The following is a 27257-nucleotide window of genomic DNA, read 5'->3' as shown; positions in this document are numbered from 1 at the left end:
TTATATTATTCTGCTAAGCAACAAGTGCAAAAGCCTTCATCCATGAGAAAGGAAGTGTATCAAAGGCTAAAGCCCTTTTTGTCTGGTTACTGCTTTACTTGATGGCTGAATTCAAACGTAGGGAAAAAATGGCTGAATAATTATTTGTATAATATAATTATATAATAAAAATATAGTATAATGTAATGAAAAAAAAGGTCATTTAGAACTTTAATTTGACTTCTGGCCTGTCACGTTCTGGTGTATTGTTTAGGTGTGGTGAGAGAAATTAGTTTGGTTTCATGTTGTTTAAATGTTCTCCATGCACTGCCTTTGAGGCAAGTTTTCATACCAAACTACACTTTCCAAAATAAAAGTACACCATCAGAGGTGACATAACTTCTGATTTCTGATGGAGGCTACGGAGGCAGATTTACTACGTTGCTGAGAGAAGGACCGAAAAGCAACCTCCCAAAATGTAGAGGAAACGAAATAAAATCATGCTCTGGACACATTCTGCTCCCTCAGTTGAGCCAAGTGCTAGTGTCTGGGCAGCACTCGTCCAGCGCAGTGGTGCAGCAAATGCTAAATTTTGGCAGCTGTAGCAACGGCACTAGGAGACTACAATACAGAAGGGTTTCCAGCTCTTTCTAAACCATTTGGATCTGAGGAGGGAAACAAAACTGGTTGAATCAGGATGATAAACGTTTGCATTATGTGGTTAAAATAAAAGCCTACAGACAGACACAGTGCAGCAGGACTCGGATTGAATAGTTCTCCTCGCTTAACCATTTAATTGTCTTGTTTTTTACTGTTTTCTCTGATTTCTGTGCCGGTTTTTGGATTGTTTTTTTTTCCTGTCTCAGTTTTTATGTTTGTTCATATACTGTCAATAACAGTGTATACAGAAATGCGTTCTTCTGGAACTATAGTCATTTTAGTTTTGTCAGGAAATCGTACATACCTTTTATGTAGCTGTAATGTCTGCTTGAAATTAGTTTGAGAAAGGGTTCGATGCGCCCCCCTATCCTGTAAGATTCACAGCACTGTGCACTGTGCACAGTGGAATTCAGGCCTGAGGATTAGAGTGAATGCTGGCAGTGAACTGTGAGAGGGGGGTGGGGGGGTGGGGGTTAAGGCTAAGATTAATGTTAATGTTAGGGCAAGGATTAGGGTTTGTTTTAATGGTGGGACAGGGGTTACGGTTAGTACTAAGGCTACGTTTAGTGTTATGGTTATGTGTTAGGATAGGGTTAGGGTAAGAGTTACATTTTGTGCTAATGTGAGGTTTGGGGGTAGAGTTCAGATGAGTGTTTGGACTATGGTTAGGAGTAGGGTTCTGTTAAGAAACCAAGTCACCCCCTATGTTTGAAAGGACTCACAAAAACAAGTTTTTTTGGCACGTTGACTTCCCAGTTATTGACTTCTGTGTTTAATATTGTTTCCTCTTAAAATGTTTGCAGGGACTGAGTACAATATATACACTTATAAAACTAACCTCATGTTCTCTAACATTGCTGTCAAAGAATGTCATCATGAGATGGTGATTAAAAAGGGCCGTTTCCCAAAGTCAAAATATCACCAAACGCTTTCCTGAAGCTTTATTTGCTCATACAACAATCCCAAGTGTGGCTGCTGATAAAACATGCTACAGTGTGAAACCTTCCAGTAAGAAACCAATTTTTGCAGTGTAGCTAATGCCCGGCTATATGCAGTGTTTCCAGCTTTAGTTCCAGAAGAGAGGGTTTTAGCCATGAAAGACACATGCCTGTTTATCAGAGCAGTCCAGGACTTCTCTCTCAGCTGAGGCTTTATGAGACTCTGAATGACTGTTAAAATCCTGTCCAGATTATTCATCTGATCAGCATTCTTTTACAGCTCCAGGATTCAAATCACCAGAGAGTGCCCTATTAGTAAGCCAGCAGCAAAATATGGAACAATGGTGTCCGCTGGTGATTTCTGGTTACTCTGCGCTGTGAACACGTTGCAAAAAAATCTTAAAAATATCACAAGAAAGCATATTTTGAAAAGAGGGTGAAAGAATTGTGAAGATAATTGTCATGAAGGTTCACAGAACACACTGCCAAAGAAAACCATTGAAAACAAGCTTTCTCATTCCACACGGATAGTAATATCAGCTAATGAGTAAAATATACTCAATGTAAATTTCTTAAGTTCTCATTACAGAATAAATATGGGGATATTGCCTCTTAAATTATGAAAAAAAATAGTAATGTAGAGAGAAACATTAGGCAGTTATAATTGGCATATAATAACAGTAACAGTAAAAAAAGCTAATGTGTCTGTGTTTTAGCAAAAAGCAATCAAAAAATCATTGTTTTGCTGGGCAGGGATATGTGGAAGAAGTAGCACTCCTCTTCTTTGGATCCATTCACGGTAGTATAGTGCGTAATCGTCACCTCCAAGGCCCTCTCCAGCTCCTGAAGCATTAACATGACCAGCCCTCCAATCCTTCAGGGGAGTGTGTCTACCTCTGCCATGGAAGTGCTCATCTGCATTTATCTGCATATGTGGAAAATGCACGTGATGGTGGCTGTTAAATTAACTCAGTATATTCTTTTTCAGTCGTATGCTCTTTTTAAAATAGCTCCACACTTATAATTAACGTGACAATGTTTGAACTGAATGGAATTTAGAGAGAATAAAATGTTTTGTAAGAGATATAAAAATAGGTTTTCAATATACCTCTCATCGTCATTCAATGGGGTTATCAAAAGCCAAAAATAAATGACAAGTATTTTGAGTGAGTATGTGATTTAAAATTATGTTTAGGAATACAAGGATATGAGATAATTACGATACAAAAGCATACATGTTTATTTTATCATTGCTTAAATGGTGCTGGTTGATTTAAATTATTTGACAAGGCTCAGGGCTCTCTGGTCCAAAATCATTTTGTGCAAGTACTGAAGCACACATAAGTTGTGATTTGATAAACACCACTTCTGCTCAAAAGCTTACAATGGAACATAAAGTGAGCTTCCAACCCCCCCCCCCCCCCCCCCCCCCCGCCCCCAAAACACCACCTTGCATTGCTGTACAGTACAACGTGAGGGCATCAATAAGCACCCAGTTTGTGTGAATGTACATGAATACATCTGGCCACATGGTCAGAAGGGGTTACTACAGCAGATGGTGCAGATAGCTGCAGGCCGAGCACAAGTGTGATTTGATAAGATAGCATCTGTGGAACGACTCTGACAGAGAAATTAGGTGAGCTGGAATCAAGGGACACTTGGTCAGCATTCTAGTAAACATTGTGCTGCAAGAGGCCGATATTTGTGCTGTGTGACCGTATTTATGATATTTAAATATGGCGCTGTTGATGGTCTGGCCATGGTTGCCGCATGTGTCATGCGGCAAAACACATCACATTCTGAACTTGCTTAAGGGTACAACTGCACCGTCACACCCAGGACTTGCCAGGACAGTTGCCAGGACAACTGGAAAACTTCAGGTCCCATATTCAGTATACTAAGTACTAAGCACGCTCTTCCATCCTTATATTCATTACATAACATGCTCTTAAAAACAAAGCATATCTAGTTGCGGCACTGTCAGTGTCTATACTATTCACAATTGTGTGGTTTTGGGGTATTGATTAAAAAAGCATTATGTAGGGCTCACGAGTGGGTCAGTCAATTTAAGTGCCCACTGCAAATTTAGGCCAGTTGACCTTGGTTAGATCCTAACTTTGTCTTAAGCCAACAATGACTGGGAGCCCACAGTAGCTGAACGAATGGGCCTTCTGGGTTGACAAATAATTGAAGTCTGTATTGACATTTCTTGACTCTTCTGCATGCTGTCAATTAGAGTAGTGGCTGAAATCAGGCTGTATCTTAAAAAAACACTTTGGGGTCCAGAGTGGTTCAGTTGGCTGAGCCCTACAGCCTAGGTTTGAAACCAGCCATGCCAACAATCCATCAATCAATCAATTCAATCAATAAAATTTTATTTGTTATAGTGTATTTTTACAGTTGAGATTACAAGTGCTGTACATGTAACACAGTGATACTTATTAGCCAACAATAATGGGGATTCCACAGTAGTGGAACAAACTGCCTTCACTCCCTGGGGATAGGGTTGGGCAGGGTTTCCTTGTCTCACTGCTTTCAGGCACTGCTCTCCCTACTATTCGCCAGGCTCCTTCGAGTTGCTCAGATGATGACAGTAGAGGAGCACCTACCGTCCAACAGGCACCCTTCTCACTGTCGAGTGTCATGTGACTAGCACTGTGAAAAATACATGTAGGCTGTGTTTGAGTGTATTCAAGGTTGCTTTCACCTCATTTCTGTGCTCCTGTGTGAGTGTAGCAGTCACCCTGCTGGCATGAGCCTCATATGTAATTGGCGATTCCAAAAGCAGGGTTGCCTAAAGGGGAATGAAGTTTAAAAATCCTTAAAAACATGTTAGTCAAGGGTTAAGGTCAGTTAGCTTCAAAAAGCTCAGCCAACATTCTTCTGTAGTACATGGTGGTGCAAAGCAGTATCCTAGTCTCCATGCAAATATTTACAATATATAACGTCACTAACCTTTAGTGGGTTAATATTTATGGCCAAGAGTGCAGAGGAGTTTTTATTATAAAACAATGATTAAGCTTGATTACAGATTAACTCCAGCAAGATGAAGGACAAAGGAGTGGCTACATTTTTGGCTGACATCAACGATGAACCCGATTGTCCGTGTGGCACGCAATTCATAAAACCGTTTAGGTAAGGTTGCTAGGTGGAACAATTTAAATGTTAGACATTTACCTTTGTGTTTCCAAACATCACTGTGCTGATTAAATAATTATAATGCTTCATGGCCTGGCATTTTCAATGACTCTTTCACTTAAATATAAAATCCATTTACATTGCGTGAATGACTCCCCAGTAATGGGTTACTGATGGTCCCCCAGTTTGGTGGGACAAATTAGCATTTTTAGGATCTTCCAGGACAGTTTACATCTGCCCATAGAGTCCTATCATGTCTTTGCATTGGGTCTGCGAGCCACAGTAAAATTGACATTGGGATTGATTTTTGAAATTAGTTTAAGGTTGGTTCCTTTTATTTTTGAACAGAACCCAACATTCCCCATCATCAGCCATCTGCCCGTGCACGCACCCTCAGATCAACGATGAGGTGTCATTGGTTAGATGCAAACTGGTCTTAACATTTACTACAAGTGAAATCAGAGATCAGATGCCATCAGCGGAATTGCAGAATCGTGAATTTCCAGAAATTGTGAAACTGCAGAAAAGCAGAATTGTTTGAATTGTGAAACTATAAATATTCCTGGAAATTCTGAACTACCTGTCTGGGAGGGACACCCATGGATACAGTGATGGGCCTCTGAAATGCCCATTTCATGTTCCAACACATTTTTTTTTCCCCACTCGTTTTGTAAATACTTCAGAATCTTTGGTAACTTTGACAGGTGTCACCTCTGAATCAGCATGAATTGAACTGAAGTGACCCACTGCAGTCCTGCCACTGTACTGAAATACAAATACAAGCAGGGAGTGAATGCTGACAAGATGTCCTTCCAAACCTATCACCTATGGTGATGTGCAACACTGCAATCTCCAGTGATGACATGTACAGCTCTGTTCTTTGACCTTTTTTTCCCAAGGCTCTTCATTATCTGTTCTCTTATACCCATTCTTTCTCTGAATCCACAATGCTACAATATTTTCAGTGGAATGCTACTAATAAGCTATTACTATTGTATGATCTAAGTGAATTGTGTTTGTAATTAACATATCTTTCATTGTTGAGGAACAACCAAATTAAAAAAAACTTTAAAAAAAAGTTAAGCAAATGCTAACTGATGTTTATGTCCCTTAAAAGTAACATGAATCTAACCCTGGTAGGTGTTTATGAGATGGCAAAGCTGAATAGGTGTTAGATATTAGTTTTGGGGGTATAGGTGTAGTCTAGGTGTGCCAATCCCACTGTCAGCATGCCTGCTGTTAGAATTAGAAGTCTGAGGTTTTTTTTCTTCATCAGTTACCCCAGGCAGTCCATGGGAAAAAGACATTTCCCTGCTGCTCTGGGAGAAATGCAGCTATTTTAAGAGTTTACGTCATGCATTTCTGCTTCGTCCCATAATTCAGTTCCCTAAAACAGCTATGGTCTGCTGTAACTTACCACCGAGACACATACATGCAACAGAGAATCGCTTGATTACTTCACCGGGAAGTGTTTGGTCTGACAAATCTAAAGTAATCCATACAATTTTAAAAAGTAGTTCCTCGTGCAGTATTTCATCTTTTGCATTTTTAAGTTACCTTTAAAAGTGTTTGCTGTAGATTGTAAATGGAAACTTTAACTCTGCCATGCGCTGTGCCTTACATTATAGATGATTCCCATAAAGCAAAATAAAATTTGAATGTTACACTATGCTCAATTATGTGTCAAAAATGAGGCAGGAATTATTTATATATATACTTATATATTGAACAGTGTAGTTTAAGGATAATTCACCTGTCAGAGAAACTTCAATTCACACAGAAAGGTTGCATATGAATACTAGACATGTTTATTTTCATCAAAATTATAATCTGTTGCCTCCGGTCTTCTTTGATCCTCTTTAACAGAAGATAAATTACATGCAAGGCATTTATCTAAGGGCATTAGTTTTATTATAAGGATTACCATAATAATTATTAATAATAATAATTAGTCTTGGATTAGTTAAAGTGACTTCTGTCGTTTTGAAACAGACATCTGTGTCCATAATTAATATACATTTGTGTATCATAAATTATAGATGCATGACTGACTTCATTATTATTCTTCATAAATTCTTCATAAAAAATTAACTTCCTGAGTTCAGTTGTGATGATGATGATGATGATGATGATGATGATGATGATGATGATTGTGTGTGTGTGTGTGTATGTGTGTGTGTGTGTGTGTCGGTCGGTGGGTGGCTGGGTGGGTGTGCGTGCGCGGGTGCGTGTGTTTCCAATTCAGTGTGAGAGCGCCTGCACGTCAGCACCCTTGGGGAGGGTACTGCTGCTTAAAATGCAGTGAATGTGACGGCCGAAAGTCCAGACTGCATGGGAAAGGTGACGGGAGGAGGCGTGTTGCAATCAGCGAAGAAAATGTGAACAAAACAACGCGCCCGCAGACAAGACACTGACACCGGGAGGTGAAGGCGCACGCAAGAGACGGAACACTCTTCAGTGATCTGGATCCATTTCCCCAAAAACGTTGAAGACAATATAACACACACGAGACGAGAAAGCAACGCAGAGTGTGGAGCGCGTACCTTTACCCTTTTGGGGAGAAAGATGACCGTTGTGTCTGGAGAAAACCTGGACGAGACTGTGGCACTGGCACCCTTGCCCCACGATGTCTATGACCCGGAGCGCGCTGACCAGGAATGCTGTGAGAGAGTGGTCATCAACATCTCCGGTCTGCGCTTTGAGACTCAGCTGAAAACCCTCGCGCAGTTTCCTGCCACCTTGCTAGGGGACCCCAGGAAAAGAATGCGTTTCTTTGATCCTCTGCGAAATGAATACTTTTTTGACAGAAATCGACCAAGCTTTGATGCCATCCTGTATTATTACCAGTCTGGAGGGCGACTTCGGCGACCTGTTAATGTGCCCGTTGACATATTCTTGGAGGAAATTAAATTTTACGAATTGGGGGAGGAAATTATCGAAAATTTTAAGGACGACGAAGGTTTTATAAAAGAGGAGGAGCGCCCCTTGCCAGACAATGAATTCCAGCGTCAGGTGTGGCTTTTGTTCGAGTACCCTGAGAGCTCCGGACCTGCCAGGGCAATCGCAATAGTTTCAGTTGTGGTCATTTTGATATCGATTGTTGTCTTCTGCTTGGAGACTTTGCCGGAGTTCAGGGAAGAGCACCGGTTTCCCGACGACCGCCTTGCTCTGAATGGGACCGTTGGTATGAGGAAGCCGAATCCGTTCACAGACCCGTTCTTCATTGTGGAGACACTGTGTATCGTGTGGTTTTCATTTGAACTTCTGGTGAGGTTTCTCGCATGCCCCAGCAAGGCTGCCTTCTTTAAAAACATCATGAACACTATCGACATAGTGGCAATTATACCCTACTTCATCACACTGGGCTTGGAGTTGGCCGAGCATCAAGGAAACGGCCAGCAAGCAATGTCTTTGGCTATATTGAGAGTCATCCGTTTGGTACGAGTATTTAGAATTTTCAAGCTCTCCAGGCACTCCAAGGGTCTCCAGATCTTGGGAAAGACCCTCCAAGCCAGTATGAGGGAACTCGGTCTCCTGATCTTCTTCCTTTTTATTGGTGTAATCCTGTTTTCCAGTGCCGTCTACTTCGCCGAGACTGACGACCCGGAGTCGGGCTTCAGTAGTATACCGGACGCGTTCTGGTGGGCGGTGGTATCCATGACTACCGTGGGATACGGGGACATGTGCCCGGTCACCATCGGTGGCAAAATCGTTGGCTCCCTGTGCGCCATTGCCGGCGTGCTGACCATCGCACTACCGGTTCCTGTCATAGTCTCGAATTTCAACTATTTCTACCACAGGGAAACGGAGCACGAGGAGCAGCTGGAGTACACCCATGTAACATGTGGTCAGCAGCAGTCGTCGTTTGCGGAATTGAAAAAAAGTGACAGCAAACCGTCACTGACAAAATCAGACTATACAGACGCTGACGATTTCGACGTAATGAAATACGCCAACTGTAGTCCACACAAAGTGTACACTGGCAAACTGACCGATGTATGAGTGTAACCAGACTACACATAGAGTGACCACATCCATATTTGGCACCAATGTTTAAATACAAGCAGCCAGTTATTCCCAGGATTCCGTGTGAAATAATGGTTTGTTTGACAGAAAAAAAAGGATAATGGAGACGTGGTCTTACACCCCCTTTTATTTTATGCGCTCATTTAATTAAGCGCACGAGGTCAACATTACACGGACTTATTAGCTATTGGAAAAAAAAAAATCTTTAATCCTTTGCGCCCTTCTTATCAAAGCACTTTATTAAAAGAGTATTAGGAGTGAAAAGGTTAATCCTCATAGATTGGTTACTAAGAAGGTTAGAGTTTGCTTGTTTGGTGCAAATCAAGAAAACAGGACCAATTAAACGTAAGTCAGCAATGCAATGCTTCTGCATGCGTACGCGCAGTGTAGTTTATACTACAATGTCAGCTGAACATTCGTTAGCTGAGACTAGCGGAGCTGGACACGTTCCTAAAACGATGTCACTGTGGTTCACAGCCACCACACCATAGCCGTGCTAGTCGTGCCAGTCGAGAAGCGCGTCTCGCCAGCACAAGAAGCCGTCGCGCCGAACGTGAAGCGCAGCAAGCACGCACGAAGCTTTATGCCCTCAATATTTAAGCCTCATTGTTGGCTACTGTGCTGTCATTGGTATTGATTCTAAGCACTTTTGATAGTTATGTTCCAGTCGATCGTGACTTTGTGTAATCTAAATAATAACTGTAAACTGATGCTCTTAACATTCGTTGCTTGGGAATTTAATTTCTGTAATGCTCAAAGGCAGCTATCCGCTAATTAGCCATTTTAGGCACCATGCAGCACAGCGATCCAACGCTTTCAATAATATGTGCAAAATGAAGATCGAGCGAGTTGTTTTATCCTTGTTGATGCTTAGGTATGCAGGCTAATGAATGAGGTTCATTACTCGCTGCCTTTGTTATCACATGCTGGCTACTTTCTTAAGATTTCAAACCTGGGATCGCCACCGTGTGGATGAAAGGAAGCCATGCAGGCGTCCCTGAAAAAAAAACAGTAAAGTTTCCATAGCAACGTCTAGCTAGATTGTACTGTTTCATACCCAGGTCTGAACTGCAGGCATGCCTTTATCTGGCGTTAAATGGCTTATATTATTTCGAGTTAAGTCAGTACGAGCGATAATTTCGGAAGCGGTTTATTACTGTCCGCAAGTTGCCCCGCTACATGCGCCTGATGTAACAGCTCGTTTCAAGATAAAATAAATTAGAATTATAATATTCAATGCTCAGGGTTCAATTCGGAATCTCTGCTCCACGTTTCGTTACATATTCAAATAAAGCACATAAGTGGATGACACTGTGACAGGCGTTTTACACTGGTGTGAGGATGTGAAAGTTGGGACCTCTTTGGCTGGATTAATTTTGTCGGCGCTATGAGGACTTACCTGGAGAAAATTACAATCATCAATTCAATTGTTTGCCCTGGCAATGGCACTTAAACTCTGAACTCTTTTTTTCTTACACTATGGGATGAGGTGATGTTCAAAGACCACACAAGGAATGACCGTGGATCATCTTGCTGGAGGTGAGCGTTTTAATAACTTTTACACAAAATGAATGTAAATGCCTATTTCTTGGTTTCCAACTATATTTTTCAAATAAATACTTTCAGTAAATCACAAATTCATTAACCCCCCCCCCCCCCCCCAAAAAAAAAAAAAAAATCAGTGCAGAACAATGAATGACTTTGAGATTCATCATTGTAAAGATACCGAAGACAGGTAGAATGCATTAAAATATACTGTATAAGTGAAATATGTATTTCCTGGTTTGTTTACAAAGAGGATTGCAACTTTAGCTGACGTACATTTCAGCTTCATTTGGTTGTGAGGGTGTAAGTTTATAATATTTATACCATTGGTGTGCATTGACTCCTTTCTTTCTTCTTTCATGCACAGTAAAGAAAAGCGAACTTTGTAATACAGGGGGCGTTTGCATTTCCAATGTTTAGTACATTGTACACTCGGTAAACGACTGCCACTGACATTACTCACGTCAGGGAGCAGTCCCGTCTTTTTGACACTAGATGGCAGTGTCTGCTCGTGGATTAAACGAACGAAGAGGATAGGCTTTGCATTTAAGGAAAATGCCTCTGTAAAATGTGTAAATATATTAGAATAGTAGTGTGCCCACGATTATAAGAATATCATTGAAACAGTTAACAGTTATTAGCCTTTTAGCTAAATAACAGCTTGTCTATTATCGAATGTCCGTTTTTATTTTCAACTCACTGATCTGTATTGGCCGCTCCAGTTCTATACTGCTGTCTCAAACGGATTGGATTGTGACTGAGTGTTAAGAGACAGACACACAAACTACACATCGGGCTGTGAGGGGAGTTAGCGATTGACAGTGAAAATGATTGTTTGGGATGCAGCCTTTGGTAGCATGATGGATTGGAAAAACCCTATATTTCTCCTAAAAACCTGTGATGTAGGTTACCCTGTAATATAACCAGCTGTTAGCCCTGTAGATGTATGTACTACAGCTATAAGCTACAGCTCTTGATTATTTTCAGTGCTTCTCACAAAATCTCTGTCCTTCACAGATATCTATTTGATATGATTATGCTGGTAGTAGCTTTCAGATTTGCACATTCTTGTTTTAAACATGTACAGCATGTGCTTTCAGTGTGAAACTGCTCTGGAGATACAGATGGGTATCGGAGTTAGGGGTCAATTCCATTTCAATTTAGTCAGTTCAGGAAATTACCTGATATTCAGGTAATGAATTGAAAATTGCTTAATATTTTCTCTGAAGAGTTTTCTGGTCCTGTTCACATGTTGACTGGAGGATAAACACACAGCAAGGTTATGTAGGGTCTGAGGAATATGTTTTGATTCCCATCTGAGCTTTGCTGTTTTCCCATTTGAAGATTTAGCTTTTTCATGATTCAGTTCTCCTAAATTCACATCCACAGCCTTATATTTAAACAAACCACACTGCAATGGGGTAGAATTAACCAAAAATGTACAAGAATTTAAATTGTGCAACACTGGCCTATCCCTGTGACTCAAAGAAAATTATAGAGTTAACTTTACTACTTTGTTAGCACCAAACATTTCATACCAAAAAAAAAAAAATCATCACTGGTGTTGGCCTCTTTTTGAATTCCCCTTTTTGTATTTCATTTGCCACTGTGATAGCGGTAACCTCAGAATTACAAGTTTACAGGTTGTCATCGTCATCATATTTTTTTCACACCTCAAATTCCAGATCCTCGATCCATCACCTGAAAGGTTCTCCACATTCATTCATGGTGTTGTATCCACCCGTCACATTTGTGACTGGGCACTCCATCACTATGTGGTCAGTTTACAGGTTTATGGCTAAAACTTTATACCTTGCTAAACACGTTGGCCGCTAACATGATAAGCACAGCTTGAAGGCAAACACAGGACAGTATTACCATGTACCAATGTCTGTAATACCTACCACTCCCTAATTAAGTTTGGGAGTATCTGGGTCCATATGATAGTAATACATCAGGCGTAAGTGGCAAGTCTCCAGATTAAGAGAGAATCAATGTAGCCACAACAGTAGATGACCTGAGCTTTGAGGTAAGCACTTTGTCGATCATTCTGACTACCCAGGGATATTACCAAGCCTGGCTGCTCTTCACAGAGAGAAAGAAACTACACAGCAGTACTGTGCTCAACAAACTGTGGTTCAGGAGCTGCATTAAAAACATACATATTTATTCCAGAGAAAATAACAGTAGGAATAAAATCAAATACACCACTGCAAACCTCAGACCTAGTATGTTAAAAGCTGTAATTTTAGGAATATATTCTTATCAATGAGTTAATTGATCAGTTAACATTTAATCGTTCATACTGGAAGAGTGAAAGAATTTAGCTTTATATTGTGTGTTTTAATATCATAACTGTGTACCATCTGTGGAAGAAATATGTCAAACTTGTGTCCTGCCAGTGTCGGGGGGGGGGGGTGGGGGTGGGGGGGGGTGGGGGTGGCAGCGTATATGCTGATCTGTGTCGCAGCCAGACCTCTTTATTTCTTCAGTAGTCCAACTATTTACTCAGTTTGTAGCTTATAGTTGCAGCAGTTGCAGAAAAAAGTTGCAGCAGCTTTTGGCTAGTTAGCTAAAGAATGGCACAATATTTGGCCATCATTGCCAGCCAGCTATCTTGAATGGCTGCCTGGAGGTGTTTCGGTTCCTCTGTTTCTCCGCTGTGAATATAGAGTAAGCAGGAAGCAATAATTTGAAAGCAGAGGCATCTCAGTTCCCTTGATACTCCTCTGTTAATATGTGCCTCAAAGGAGGCGAATGCGTGATGAACAGGAAGCTGAGGCAGTTTGGCTTTGCCATTTTTCTCCATTGTGAATATGTGTTACTAAGGGGGTGAATAAACAGGAAGTTGTGGGACTTAAGCTCTCCCGCTTCTCCAGAACGCATATGTAATGAGCAGGAAGTGTGAATATGTATATATTTTGGAGGCAATGCCTGTTTGGTCATGTTTGACAATCCTGGATATGAATCTATATAGAGGCATTAGTGAGTGCTGGAAGGGCTCTCTCTCTATGTGTGTGTGTGTGTGTGTGTGTGTGTGTGTGTGTGTGTGTGTGTGTGTGTGTGTGTGTGTGTGTGTGTGTGTGTGTGTGTGTGTGTGCGTGCGTGCATGCGTCCTACACTCAAAGCGGAACAAAGTGATTTTGGCAAACACCTACCTGGCTAATTAATCAGCGTTTTGCTGAAACTGTCACTTTTTATTTTTTTAACTACCCTATTTGCAGTTATTTTACTTATTAGGCTGTAGATAATTAGGTAGGTTATGACGGCTATTACCTTTTCAGTTGCCTTTCTCCCCTCTGGCCCATCTACACACACTAAAAGGGCAATCAGGGTCATTCTCTAAAAATAATCATCAGTTCATCTAACAGTGATTATTCAACATGGAAATAACATGGAAATATCTGAAAGGATCTCAAAACAAACCTCTTGGAAGGTGTTAAGTTTGATGCACCAGGTACAAAGTTGCCCTTTCAAGTCAAATCTCTAAACATGTGATGTTCAGGTCTGGCCAGGCACAGGTTTTATTACCTATAGGACCATACTGTGTACACTTAGAAAGCAATTTCTCATGATTAAGCAGGGAAACCGGAACTTACCATTGCTTTATAGATCAGAAGTAAGGCACATTTAAGTACTTTGTGAAGCATTATTTGCCAGAACTAGAGCGTTCTTTTCTTTTGGTTTACAGGAGACGAGGAAGACAAGAGTGGACTGCCACACCTCCATTTTTTCCCACGTCAAAAAGAAAATATCAGACCTCAAGAGAAAAAAAAAATGTAACAGTGCTTTCACACTTGACACCACACTCAAAGGCATCCTCTCCTGACTGGGGTGGCTGTCGTGAAATGACGTGAATGGTGGTAAAACTGAAGCAATTCATTTAATAAGGCATTTAACAACACAACTCTCGCAAAGCCGACAGAGCCGTGAGAGTCTGTGTTATGGGAATTCAGCTCACATGGATATACACTCTGTGAATGGACAATACAATAGAATCAGTTGAAAATGAGGGGTAGATCCATGACTTGTGGAAATGAGTGAAAAAACTTTACTTGAATCAACAATCGATCACACTATGTTTATTGAACATGGAACCCTCAATTTCAGCATTACTTAGAGGAAAGGCTCCTCTGCAGTACAGAAGTCGAGTGTAAACTTAATCATTATGCATTAGATATCATGTACTATACCAAAACATGAACCACATGCTGGGAAAGTAGAGCATGTCAGCAGGAGAAAGAGTAGTTTTTTATTTTATTTTATGCTGGTAACTCAAAATTGCTCCAATGCCAGTAGTCTACCATGTGGGAACAATTGATTGCTCGTTGATATACGCTGTGCCAGATCTCACTCTGCTTGACTAGTGAGTTTAACGTGATCAAAGCTATATTTTTTTATGCATTGTATATGTTTTATATACAGGAATCGGTTAAACTGGTGATTTGTTTTTAGTTTTTTAACATGTTGCTCTGTGATTATGCTTGAATTTTTTTGCCTTGATGAAAACAAAAGCAGGGAGTGAGTGGTGAATAATTAAGACGGCTTCCTTTTTAATGCTTAAATCCATTTTCTCAACAGAATGTTGGTGCATAGATTTCAGTTCATTTGCATCATGAATTCACCGCATTATTATTATTATTATTATTATTATTATTATTATTATTATTATATTGATCTGAATGCTGTATCACTGTTATTGATGGCATCTACCTCAGTGTCCACATGTCCATCTTCAACAGAGGCTGTACCAGCTCGTCATGTTTAATTTGTTGTGTCACTAAAACTGGAGTAGTGTCATTTCATGCTACTTGTCAATTTGTTCTGTCAAAGTGTCAGTCACCACAGGACTCATCTGCAAACTTCCAAGATTTTGCTATGCCGTTGTAATAAATTGTGTTAAATTAAATAAAGTTAGATCAGGTTACACATGGTATAGTCGCTACAGTTGTGGAGCTTAAAAACGCTTCTCTTAAATAACATATGCATGGCATGTCTAGTAAGTAACAAACAAGCCACACGGAGATCATTATCAGTTATAACATGCAAATGTACACTATATCTTGTAAATTTAAAGGACACCAAAGGGTATTCTTACATTTTTATTAATGTACTTTAAATATTTAAATTTAATTGCAGCTTCAAACAGGTCTTGATCAATATATGTAAATCAACATTACATCAACATTACAAGTTAACAGGACCGTACAGGTCACAAGAACACAAGTACTTATTGCTACTTATTGCAGCTTACAAGACAGGTGTCATTCACAAATGGCACATACGTGAAAGTCATCACAGTCTGAAGTCTAGGCAAGTCTTTACCCAGAATGTTGACAGATATTGAAGTGTACCCTCCAATACAGACACACCCCATCAATGGTTGCTGAACAGCACTTACAAAGGATGAATATGCAATGTTACAACAGAAAACTGCACCAAATACACAGCCATACGCTGAAGAAAAAAGTAAGGTGTGAATATCATGACATTAGATATATTGTATAGTGTATAACATGTATTGTAATTATTTATTCTGCAATATTTTACAGTAAATACAATAATAATATATGCATACCATTGCATAGATGGAAGCCATAATTGATATATTTTCTAATATATTCTGTATATTTTATCATATATATTTTCGAGTTTACATTTTAGCATAGGCCATTGCTGTTTCATGGAAGTCCAGCTTTCACTGCACCTGATATCTCTCCTCACCCACACGGCACTGAATGTCATCTCACAACCATCAATGACAGTCAAGTCCAGGAGGTGAAAGGCAGCACTGTGTTCTGTTAGCTTTTAATCCTTGTGCAGTTCTTTTTTTTATGCTATTTGCTAAAATGCAGTAAATTCTGTGAGAGGATCTGAAGAGAAGAACAATGCTACAGGAAAAACTTCCTCCTCCTGTCTTCACGCATACATGCCAAGAATCAACGTGCAAGACAAATGCATTTTTTTTTTGTTGCTATCATTTACAAGTGCGCATTTCTCCCATGTTGTGACCTTTCTTAATTTCATAAATAAAGGCTCTCTGTAACCACTTGTATCTTGCAGCAGCTAATGCAGGTGTGAGGACATCTTCTTTTTTCACTTCCTGTTTGAAAAAGTGACGTGGGAGGAAGTCCCATCTTGGAACAGAAAGGCAAAACGACAGCACTGTACCCTCATTCAGTCACCCTCATAACTCAGCCCAGCTCCACAGCCATTCTGTCTGCTCTCTCTAACGTTACCCTGCGTTCACGTTTAGGCCGAAATAAAACCTGAGAGAATGAGGTCAACCGTGTGTCCCACGGTCCTTGCAAAACCTTTAGGCAGTTGCAGTATCGGCAGCCACTCCCACCCAAAACAGATTGTTAACAGTTAGCACAATCCTTATGGCTGATAAATTAGCCACAAAATCAGGCTTTAACCTAAATCCTGTGCTCACACGAAGGCCTCCTGAATGTGTTATGTCTTAGAAGCAGTAATAACGGGCGGCAGTGTAGCATGGTGGTTAAGGAGCAGGACTTGTAACTGAAAGGTTGCTGGTTCAATCCCCGCTGGGACATTGCTGCTGTACCCTTGGGCAAGGTACTTAACCCACAATTGCCTCAGTAAATATCCAGCTGTATAAATGGATAACATTGTAAAGAACTGTAACCTATGTAAGTCGCTTTGGATAAAAGCGTCTGCCAAATGACTAAATGTAAATGTAAATAACATAACTGAGCCCAGATTGCCCTCTGTTACTCAATATCCTTAGTTAATGTAGAATCTGAAAAACAGTCAAAAGGTAACACCTACTTTTACACAAAAACAGATTAACAATCTGTAAGGTGCTATTCCGTTAACCAAACAGTTTATCAACCCAGTTGTGCCAAACAGGAAGATGCACTCAGTATGTACCAGAAGGGGCTGCCGCAGGGCATAGATTTGCTAATCCAGGCAGGAGGAAGTGTCACAGATAATTTGGCACACTCAATTGCACCAGCGTCTATTCCGACTGCAGGCGAAAACTGGGTTGACTTTGCCATCCGTATTCACCAGAGATATGGGGTGTCAAAACAGTTTCAGCGCACAATAAGACAATTCTAGATACGTGCATTGAAGTTGGGAGACCTGTATTTTTATTATTGTATTCCTTCTTGCAATATCTTTAAGTGATTTCCAAACAATACTAGTTTCTGAAGGTCTTAAAAAGTTGTGAATATAGCTTGTCATGTCTTGTCACAAGGGAGGTCATTACAAACCCATACAGCTTCTGTGTGTAACAGGATAAAATATACTCTAATTTTGTAGTTATATTATACTAGTACTATTGTAAAGTAAGGTATTACAAAGAAAAAACACATGAATGTAGCAAGAACTTATTCATTCTCTTTATTAATCAAAAAAGCTTACTTTCAACATTTACTGTTTGTCATGTCTTCATTGTCACAAGTCACTGCATCATAATTTTATTAGTACCCATTTTGCATATCTGTAAGCCATTCATTGCAACTGGAATAGAGAGATACTATAAAAGCATAAGAATAAAGTGTTATGGTTTTTAATATATTTTGGAAGCAATATCAGGTGCTGAGCTATTAATATCTTAAACATATTACACTATTGATGATAATTTTCTGGGCTTATTGTTTTATGAATAAAAAAGAATTCTATATATTTAACTACATTGTAGTCAAAGCTGTTTTGCTTTAAACAAATATAAACAAATTAAAAAATTTAAAAAAAATTAAAAAAATAAAAATTAAAATTAAAATAGGAAACATCTGAATGAATATGCAATGCTACATTAAAAAACTGCAGCAAATACATGGCCATGCCCTGAAGAAAAAAGTAAGGTGTGAATATCATGAAATTAGATACATTGTACACATGTTGTACACATGTTACAGAGAACTGTAGAGAAAGGCAAACAAGGCCACCCTGTACAATAAACCCTATTTCTCCACTGGTGGTAATGCATAATTAAATTCCTTGTTTTTCACTCTGTGGTTCGTTTGCTAGTTTACAGTTTGCCTCTTGCACAAACACTCATTCATTCATTTGTATGTACAAGTCTTCCGGGGCTTATTAAATGAATCCTTCATGCACACTGCATGCATATTTCATTAAAATCTCCAGTTGTCAGATGTCTGCTTTCTCTCACCAGTCATCATATTTTTAGTGTGTTTAATCACTCTACACCAGTGATGTCCTGGAAATACAAGATCCTGAAGCTTTTACAGTGGCCTTTCAGTTAGATATCTAGAACAGGTTATCTGATTCAATTATTTACATCAACTGAGTAACTAAGACTAATACAAATCCATAGCTGTCCAATCCAAGTTGCTTATGAAATGGAGCTGTAGTTTATGCTTAGCAGTTTGGTTCTTGTTTTTGATGCAGCCTTTTGTGTAATTATATTTTTTATTAATGATGGCTAATGGAAAATTACAGAAATAAACCTCAGCACAAAGGAGATCAAAGCTACGTTTAAGTGTTAATGAGTGGGAAAGTGGTACCCACAGTCTCTGTGAATACCAGCTAATTGGATAGAATAGGAACAGAGGGAGCATCATTGTTGATACTACCTGGACGTCTACAGAATTCTCTTTGTTTCCTTTATTCTCTCCCTGTCTTTCTCCCCAAGGTAGCGTCATGGTGTTTTCAAAACCACAACATGGCCAAAATTCTCTGGCCTTTGCACTGAATCTCAGGAGAGCAGGGAATGTAAACCAAATATTAACCAGCTAGAGTAAAGAGATTGATCGGCAACCGGTGGGTAATCAAAGCTAATCAACTAAAACTGGTTGATTTGATTAAACATTAACATGTGGAATGACTTTATAATAAATTGAGTATTCAAACCCATCCATCTTATGTGATGTGTCTATGTCCATGTTTGCCTTAGGTCATCGTCAACAGGCAAAGCTTTACATCCCTTTATTGACTGGTTAATTTTTTTCTCACCATTTCAACTAAGAATGTTTATATGTTTCATGTTTAAAAAAACTTTGGAGCATTATTTGTCATATCTGTTAATGTGATCAGAAAGGAGATACAATATTTTTTCAGCGTGACTGGAACTCACCAAAATTTTATGCTACTTCTTGTTACATGAGTTGCTATTTAGTACATTCTGCTAAAGTTATTATATGGGAAGGAAGCACAAATGTTGTTGATCAAAGCTGTGAAAGAAGTATATTCATGATAATGCTATGAAATGACCTTAGGGAAAATTGGGGAAAAAAACAATGAGATTTAATTTTTACTTTATTCACATTTTATTTGCTTTTTATGTCCTTATGCTTCCTCTGAAACAAATGTCTATCTCTACATTTAGATGACCATTTGAAATTAGTGAGCACTAAAAAAGCTTTCTAGATTTAATTGATGGAATATCAGAATTACCAGCTGTGTAGTTAATCTTCACAATATTAATATGTTTATCACATGATCACAACCACTGCTGTTTTCTTTACAAATGGAAAAGTAGAGACATTATATTAAATAAATCACAGCTGTGAACTGCTTCAAGTATTCTTTATGGTTATATTTTGTCATAAAGGATGGCTGCAGACTTGAGAAATTTTAATCCGTTACCTCTTAAAATACATTATACTTCTGGTTATTTATACGTAGTAACAGAACAATAAAAATGAACAGTAATTGCACAGCTCCTGCAGGCTTGCATATCTGGATGACATTGAACGTGTCAGACCCCACATGTCAGAGCTTTACAACAGTGTCCCAAACGCTGAGATTGTGTGAATGTGTGTGTATGACCAAGACTGAATACAATGAATATTCAGCAAACAGAAACTCGTTTCACGGTATAGATTCTAACTTCTACATCACACTATGAACTGTTTATATGTATATTGTAAAAAACTACTACTCTGTTATTGGCGTTATGTGTTTTCAACAGGTGTCTGCCACTGGTCTCTTCTGTCCTGTCTTATTAACCTAATACATCTTTCCGTAAGCAATATTATGTAACTGATTTAAAAATTTCGATTGTGAATTGAAATGAATGAAGTCCATTATAAATCTATGACGAACATATACTGTAATAATGTTTATATGTAAGTGATGTGAAGGTACATATATAGGCAATAAATCAGAACTAATGCTAGTTGTGACTCTATTCAAAATGTGGCCTTTTCGTATTCATTGTATTGGCACATTGTATATTATCTGTACAGTAGTATATATTTTAAGTTTCTAGTATGTTTATACAACTCATGCTTATTGAATAAATTATGGAAAGAAATGGTTTTGCCTGTGGTATGGGTCCTTGAATTAAGTGCTCACAGCACAAATGCAAATAATACTTGGAAAGTATTATTTGCATTGGAAATGTATTTGATGATTTGTAATATATACCTTCATTTTGAAATAGTTGTTTGGTACTTAGGTCACTCCAACTCTGCTGAACCAATATAACAATCCCACTAATTTTGGATGAAACCTGTCTAATACAATAGAATTAAATTCACTGTGTCCTAATTTTAAAACTCTGTCTGTTAAGCTATCTCCTCAGTTGACTCTTCTGGATCTTAGTACACATAGTCATTTTGATATCTCAAGTAATACCAATAGTCTGACTACAGCACAGTGCACAAAGCAACAATTTGCACACCTGTTGACTCGCCTACCTGGGAGACATTATCAGAGGTGGACACCCCGGCTTCAGAAAGTAAAAATCCTGCCACGTATTTGTTCCACCCATGCACTACACCAGCTGAATTTAATTAGCACAACTCTTCAGCCAGGTAGAGGAGCTAATTAGTGAAAACACCGTGTTCAGTGAATGGCTAGAACAAATACATGGTAGGACTTTTACTTTCTGAAGTGGGGGTGTCCACCTCTGGACATTATAGGCTTATAATGTGCCACTCAGGAGATCTTCGATGTCTAAGGCCCCATGGGACTCAGTCTGCAGGTGCCTGAGAGAGGCAATCTCACAAAACAGCTCAGGTGTTCCTGGTTCGTGTTTTATAGCAGGAAAAAAACATATATATATAAATATATTAGGGTGTAAATATAGATATATAAGTCAGGGTGTAAAATACAATTATATGAACCGGTTTATTAAAATCGACTTGTCAACCCGACGAGCACAAATGAAGGCGTTTGTGCTGTAATCTAATGAACGCGCATATTTCATAATGTTTGTGGAACAATTTGGTGGATAAATCAAGCGCTATCATGTCAGTAATGACAAGATACGTACAAAATGGCTCTTTTAAACCGATTGTCGTTGTTTGCTATGCCTTCTGATCCATGGATATATTTGTCGTGGGAAAACAGCACACTAAATGGAATTTTTCCACAGTTGTATTTTTTTTCAATGGACGCCAACGATTCTTCTAAAATCGAGCAGTACATTATATAAGACGTCTATTTAGGGAAACCGTGTAGTATGCTTCGGGAGTAGGTACAGTACACGCGATGGACACTGCAATTAGTTTTTATTATGAAGGCGGTAAACTATATATTACCAAGGGAAACCCTAATTGCAGCAGATTAATAGAACAGACGCTTCACACGTCCAAAGAAAGTATTTATATAACAACTGAATGCATGAGTGTGCATGTATATTTGCCTACACAGTACTGTACACAAAGCACAAATGCTAATGATTAATGTCATTATCGAGACGGAAGAAAGCGCATTGTAATAAACCCATTACAAAGACCCGTAGGGAATCCCCAGTACGGTTGACAGTGACCGAGGAGCTGCGGCGCTCTTCGCGTTCCTTCGTTGCTATTTTTAGAGCAGGTTATTTTCCCGGAGGGAATTGGAAATCTATTTTTGAGGAGACTTGCTGGAAACCAAACCAAGTAAGAAACTGAAAGGGGTACGTGGGTCCCACAAGATTTAAAGACGTAGCGCTCACCGGGAGTACAACGGCATCCTCCACGAAAAGTACATCAAAATGAAAAAAAAAATCCGTCTGTTTAAAAGAGCTTTGACATTTAAAATAAAACACATTCCGTGTGCATGCGCACTATGCTGTGCCTGCCTGCTCCGTGTTTGATGAATGGTAACTTCCATTAATCACATTCATTGCGTGCACAAGAGGAGTACTGAAATTAGACCTGTTCTTTGAAAAGAAAAAAAAACACACACACACAATCAGCAACGTGCTCTTTCTGGCCACTTAATTTGCTCAAGCGGAAATGATGCAGGGCGAGATGCACGTTGCTGCCTAGGCCAGTTCTTGCATGTGTGCTGTCCTCGTGCATTCATTCATTGACAATATTTTCTCAGCATGCGGTATATGCCACCAACACATGTGTGTGTGTCCGAAAGAAATAAGGCATGCGTGCGTTGTGATGTTACTGGGAGAAATCTATACAAAGTAAGACAGCACCTTCCGTCGAATATCGTATTCGTGAATCAACAAACCCTTTTACTGTGAATGATTTTTAATGCAAGGACATAGTTAACACAATGATCACGGTAATAGCGAAGGTATTCACTTCACTGGAAATCTTCAGCAACAATATGGTATTTTAGTGGATATGTGAGCTACACCTTTGAATCAGCAAAATCATTGTCCTTCTGGATCACCTGGATCACTTCTAATTTCATTTCCCTCCCCTTCAAGAAAAAAAAAAAAACATTTATGTAATATTGTGCAATATATACTCATGTAAACATATATGTGGGTCTTGTGTGTTGTTTACAGAATTAGCAGTATGCACACACACTATGACATGCAGGTTAAGTTATTATCATCCATGACAGAAGTAAAATGTGACTCTGGTCTGTTACATGGAGTTAGAATATGCTTGAGATTAACTAACATGTGAGGGCCCTAGTCTATTACAGGGAGTTAGAAATATGTTTGAGATTAACCACAATTAAAGGTTGTTTAGGTCTCACTGGACAAGCACACCCCATCCCAGGCGCTGCATCCCTGGATTAGCCACTAATCCTGGGTTCAGATAGCAAAATCTGCGCCTCCTATTGGAGAAACTCCCTTTTAAGAAAGGAGAGTGTTTCACAGCCTCGTTCAAGTCACACGGTCACTTTAAAATAGTGATGAACCTGGTTCCTGCGCATGTTTATTGATTGACTAACTCCAGAGGGAAAACACAGGGAGCTGTTCCAGGGCAAGACTGCTGCATCAGGATGAGCCGAGTGTCTATGCTGGTGCCCCTATGCACTATGCACCATACATAATGTGATTTCACCATAATTTTTGCGTGTAAAACAGTATGCAATATGTAGGTGCTTGGCATACCTTTACATGCACTCAAAGTTATCGCTGTTCATTAATGTCCCCACTGTACGCAAGATGCTGCAGATATTCTCCACCTACTACAATAGAGGGGTAAGCAGTCGTTGTAGCATAATTTGGTTGTGAGCCATAGATACTGAAGCAGTATGATAGATTTGCAGTGTAGCATAGTGGTTAAGGAGCAGGACTCATGACTGAAAGCTTGCAGGTTGGATTCCCTGCTGGGACACTGCTGCTGTACCCTTGAGCAAGGTCCTTATCCCAGAACTGCCTCAGTAAATATCCATCTGTATAAATGGACAACCTGTAAAAACTGTAACCAGTGTAAGTTGGGCTGGATAAGGGTGTCTGTTAAATGCCAATAATGTGATGTAATTTGGTTATTTCTTTTTACCATCAGTTCATGTGCAGAATTGTGGTCTGTTGTTTCTTTAAGTGGCAACATTTTTCATGCATACTGCAGAGGGCTGCAATTATTCAATTTCCCGATTGTGTGTAGGACTGATTAAATGTGCTGGCAAGCTACGTTGGGCCTCTAGGCCATAGAATGGGCACTGCTGCTTTTAACATGACCTTGCAGATTAATAGAAATGTCCACCTTATTGGATGAGATCGAGGAGACTGCATTCCCCAGGACAAGGAATGAACTCAACCAACTTCAGTAGCCTAAAGCATAAAATGTAAATTCCTTCAGGTGACATGTTGCCACAGCAAGGAAGGCATCTGGATGATTCCTCTGCATTGAAATATGTGGCCTTCTGTGTGTGAATTTTGTGTGTGAGTGTGTTTGTGTCTGTGTGTGTATGTATAAAACATGCATGCAGGCCCATGTTTGTAAATCAGCTTTGCATGGTATGCCCAACAGAGGCACATACTGACATACACACCAGCACGTATGTTGCATAGTATGTGCATGTGACTGTATGTATACATGCCATGTGGCATGACAGAAAGCCATGTTAAATTCACTGCCAATGTGTCAGAGAGGATCATCCAACACTGAGTCACGATTAATGACAATCAGGGCAAATGCTTTGCTCTTCACAGAGTGTGTGCAAACTGGGAGATGGGAAGTCATCCCCTACCCCTGATTAAATGTTAATGCAATCAAAAGGTTATGCTAATTCCCCTGCATGCATTAAATCATTAATATTGTAATTGCCTCACAAGCTGTACACTTATTGGCAGATTTCAGTGGCATAGACATTGGTGACAGTTGTACATATGCCAACATCTGATGTATGATTATTGCTGTGAGAGAAAATTATGAAATTATGACATTTAAATTCCTGTAAATATCTCAACCAAAAATGTTGTAGCAAGGCCGCAGCCATAGAAACAATGAATATTTTAAGGAAATGGCATCATGGCCATGTAAGCACTTATAATGATTCATTCCTTCATAAGTCTGTGGATTTAGAGGTTCTGCATGTATGTATGGGGAATGTGAATTGTGCTCTCTAACTCATTATAACTGACCAAACTCCCACATACAGTATAAGGCATGTGCAACTGTAGCATACAGCCACAGTGATGATGTCACATTATAAACTGGGATGCCAGTTCCTGCTTGTTTGAGTGCAACTGGTCCATGGTTTTAGCTATCAAATCAAAATTTTGTGTAGGCATTTGGAAAACCAAGTGATTCCCCTACCACTAAACAAAAATAGCAAACTACGGTCACAACAGAGTTTATCTCCATTATTCAATTTGAATGTTTTAGACGAAATCACCCGGTCCCATTTCCCAGCACCTGACCTCTGTGTGCATAACCTCTGTCCAACCGTAATCTAATCACATGGAGAAAAAAAGATATATTTATTGAAAAATGGCACGTTCTAATTGGTATGCGCTGTACACAGGAAAGTGTCTGACTCAATGCGGCTTAATGATGCCGTTCCTGCCTTCCAGCACACCCTTAGTTCCGGTTCCATTTTAATCTTGCTCCTATGTCACCACTGCAGAATGCAAGCTGGGTGGAGCCCCAGCCCATGGTTTAACTCCAGGTTCTGTCATGACTGGATGACAGCGCCTCCTGGCCTAATTAACGCTCACGTGCCGCGCGTCAGCCGAGACGCTCTCCGTCGAAGCTGCAGCTTTGGCTTCCTGTAAACCGCGTGCTGATGCGTCACGGTTCCGCTGCTTCCCAAACAGCCCGGCTCTGCCTCTCTGTGCTCGTACGGTTGTGTGGCAGTTGTGTGTCTTCGAGCCGCAGTAAATTTACGGCTGTCCAGGGTGGGACGGCACCACTGAAGGACAGCAGAAACTAATTTGAAGCTCCAGAGACTAAAAACATTAAGCAATATCAGCACAGCAGTGAGTTGCTTTACTTGAGTTGTTGCCTGCAACTCGGACTTTGTTCTGGGCGATCAATACGCACCCTGTGACTTCGCTGTGTCAGAGATGAATGTGTATTTTGTACACATTGTGCCTGTTTTTCTCTTCTCATACTGACTTTTTAAAATCAGATTAAGGTCAATAATCCATACAAATAATAGAAACGAAAAAAGATAAAATGCTTTAATAAATGGTTAACATGAAATATTACACAGGAAATGTGCGGCAGTGTAGCATAATGGTTAAGGAGCAGGACTCGTAACTGAAAGGTTGCCAGTTCGATCCCTGCTGGGACACTGCTGCTGTACCCTTGGGCAAGGTACTTAACCCACAATTGCCTCAGTAAATATCCAGCTGTATAAACGGATAACATTGTAAAGAACTGTAACCTATGTAAGTCGCTTTGGATAAAAGCGTCTGCTAAATGAATAAATGTAAATATGTTACTTCCAAACAACAGCTCTTTGAGGAGGGAATGATGATGTTTCTTATGACATCAGTACATGAGTCACAGATGATATGACAACCACCAAGGTACTACAGCACTGTTCTAAAGACAAAAATAAGACACTACTAACTGTAATTTAGTGCTAAATAAAGCACAGCTCATCTTGTCTGTTTTGATCAACTTTTTAAATTTATTAGCCTAAATTGCAAGAAGAATTTTAAGAAGTGGTGCACATAAACCAAAAACCAGAACCATCAAAAAGGAAAAATGGAACATGGAAAAAAAGTATCCAAACACTGTGATTCTTTTTATATGCCAAAAATGCTATTTAATATATCAGCTGGTGTTCCCTGTTGTACACTGAACCATGCTGTAATACACCGGGACAGATATTCACCAATGCTTGGAACCATTTACGCTATACAGTCTTGAAGGGAACATCCAGATAAATTAACCTTCTTTCACATTCCCCTTACACCGAAACAAAACAACATAGGTGAGGGTCAGTCCAACGGGAATCGTTGCACAGGAGGTCTGTTTGAAACTGTATTGCTAGGGGAGACTCCATCAGGTTTCAAGACAGCACATGTAAGGCTGAAAAACCGGTAAACAGATGTATATAAGGATTAAGCCATACAAACCTGTTCGTTCTCTTGATATATTACTGCCACAGACATTAGTGTAACCTGAGGTGCCGATTACGTTGATCCTCGTTTATATTTGCTAATTAATGTTTATGTTGGCAAAACATCACAGTAGGAATGCAAATTAATTATTTACAGCACCATACTTCTGTAAATCTGCATTTTTTTATAGAAACCTAACAGAAAGGTTACACAATAGGGGACACAATAGATGGCGAAAGATTACGAAAGACGATACAGGGGACAATGTCAACATATTATCAATTATCAATCAATTTAATTCATCCAATGGAGGAAACCCAGGTGAAAATCTGTGC

The 27257-nt window shown here is 39.6% G+C and overlaps 1 protein-coding gene and 1 long non-coding RNA gene across 2 annotated transcripts in view; both read left to right on the top strand.

The window, feature by feature from the left end:
* Window positions 1–6971: 6971 nt before the first annotated feature.
* LOC118770221 (shaker-related potassium channel tsha2-like) lies at window positions 6972–9534 on the top strand. The gene has a single exon (XM_036517763.1). It carries the CDS (start codon window positions 7281–7283, stop codon window positions 8715–8717), a length of 1437 nt encoding a protein of 478 aa, XP_036373656.1. The 5' UTR covers window positions 6972–7280; the 3' UTR covers window positions 8718–9534.
* Window positions 9535–9680: 146 nt separating this feature from the next.
* The window catches only part of LOC118770164, a 59049-nt gene continuing 41472 nt past the window's right edge, over window positions 9681–27257 (top strand). The window contains exon 1 of the long non-coding RNA XR_005004546.1: window positions 9681–10280. This is a non-coding gene — a long non-coding RNA (uncharacterized LOC118770164). The remainder of the gene's footprint in view (window positions 10281–27257) is intronic.

This window comes from Megalops cyprinoides, chromosome 23 (genome assembly GCF_013368585.1).
Source record: "Megalops cyprinoides isolate fMegCyp1 chromosome 23, fMegCyp1.pri, whole genome shotgun sequence".
NCBI lineage: Eukaryota > Metazoa > Chordata > Actinopteri > Elopiformes > Megalopidae > Megalops > Megalops cyprinoides.
Note: the sequence above shows the minus strand (reverse complement) of the source record. Positions and strands in the feature narration are given on the sequence as shown.

Coding starts and splice junctions, on each gene's coding strand:
- LOC118770221 (XM_036517763.1), top strand. CDS start 7,281: ATGACCGTTGTGTCTGGAGAAAACCTGGACGAGACTGTGGCACTGGCA.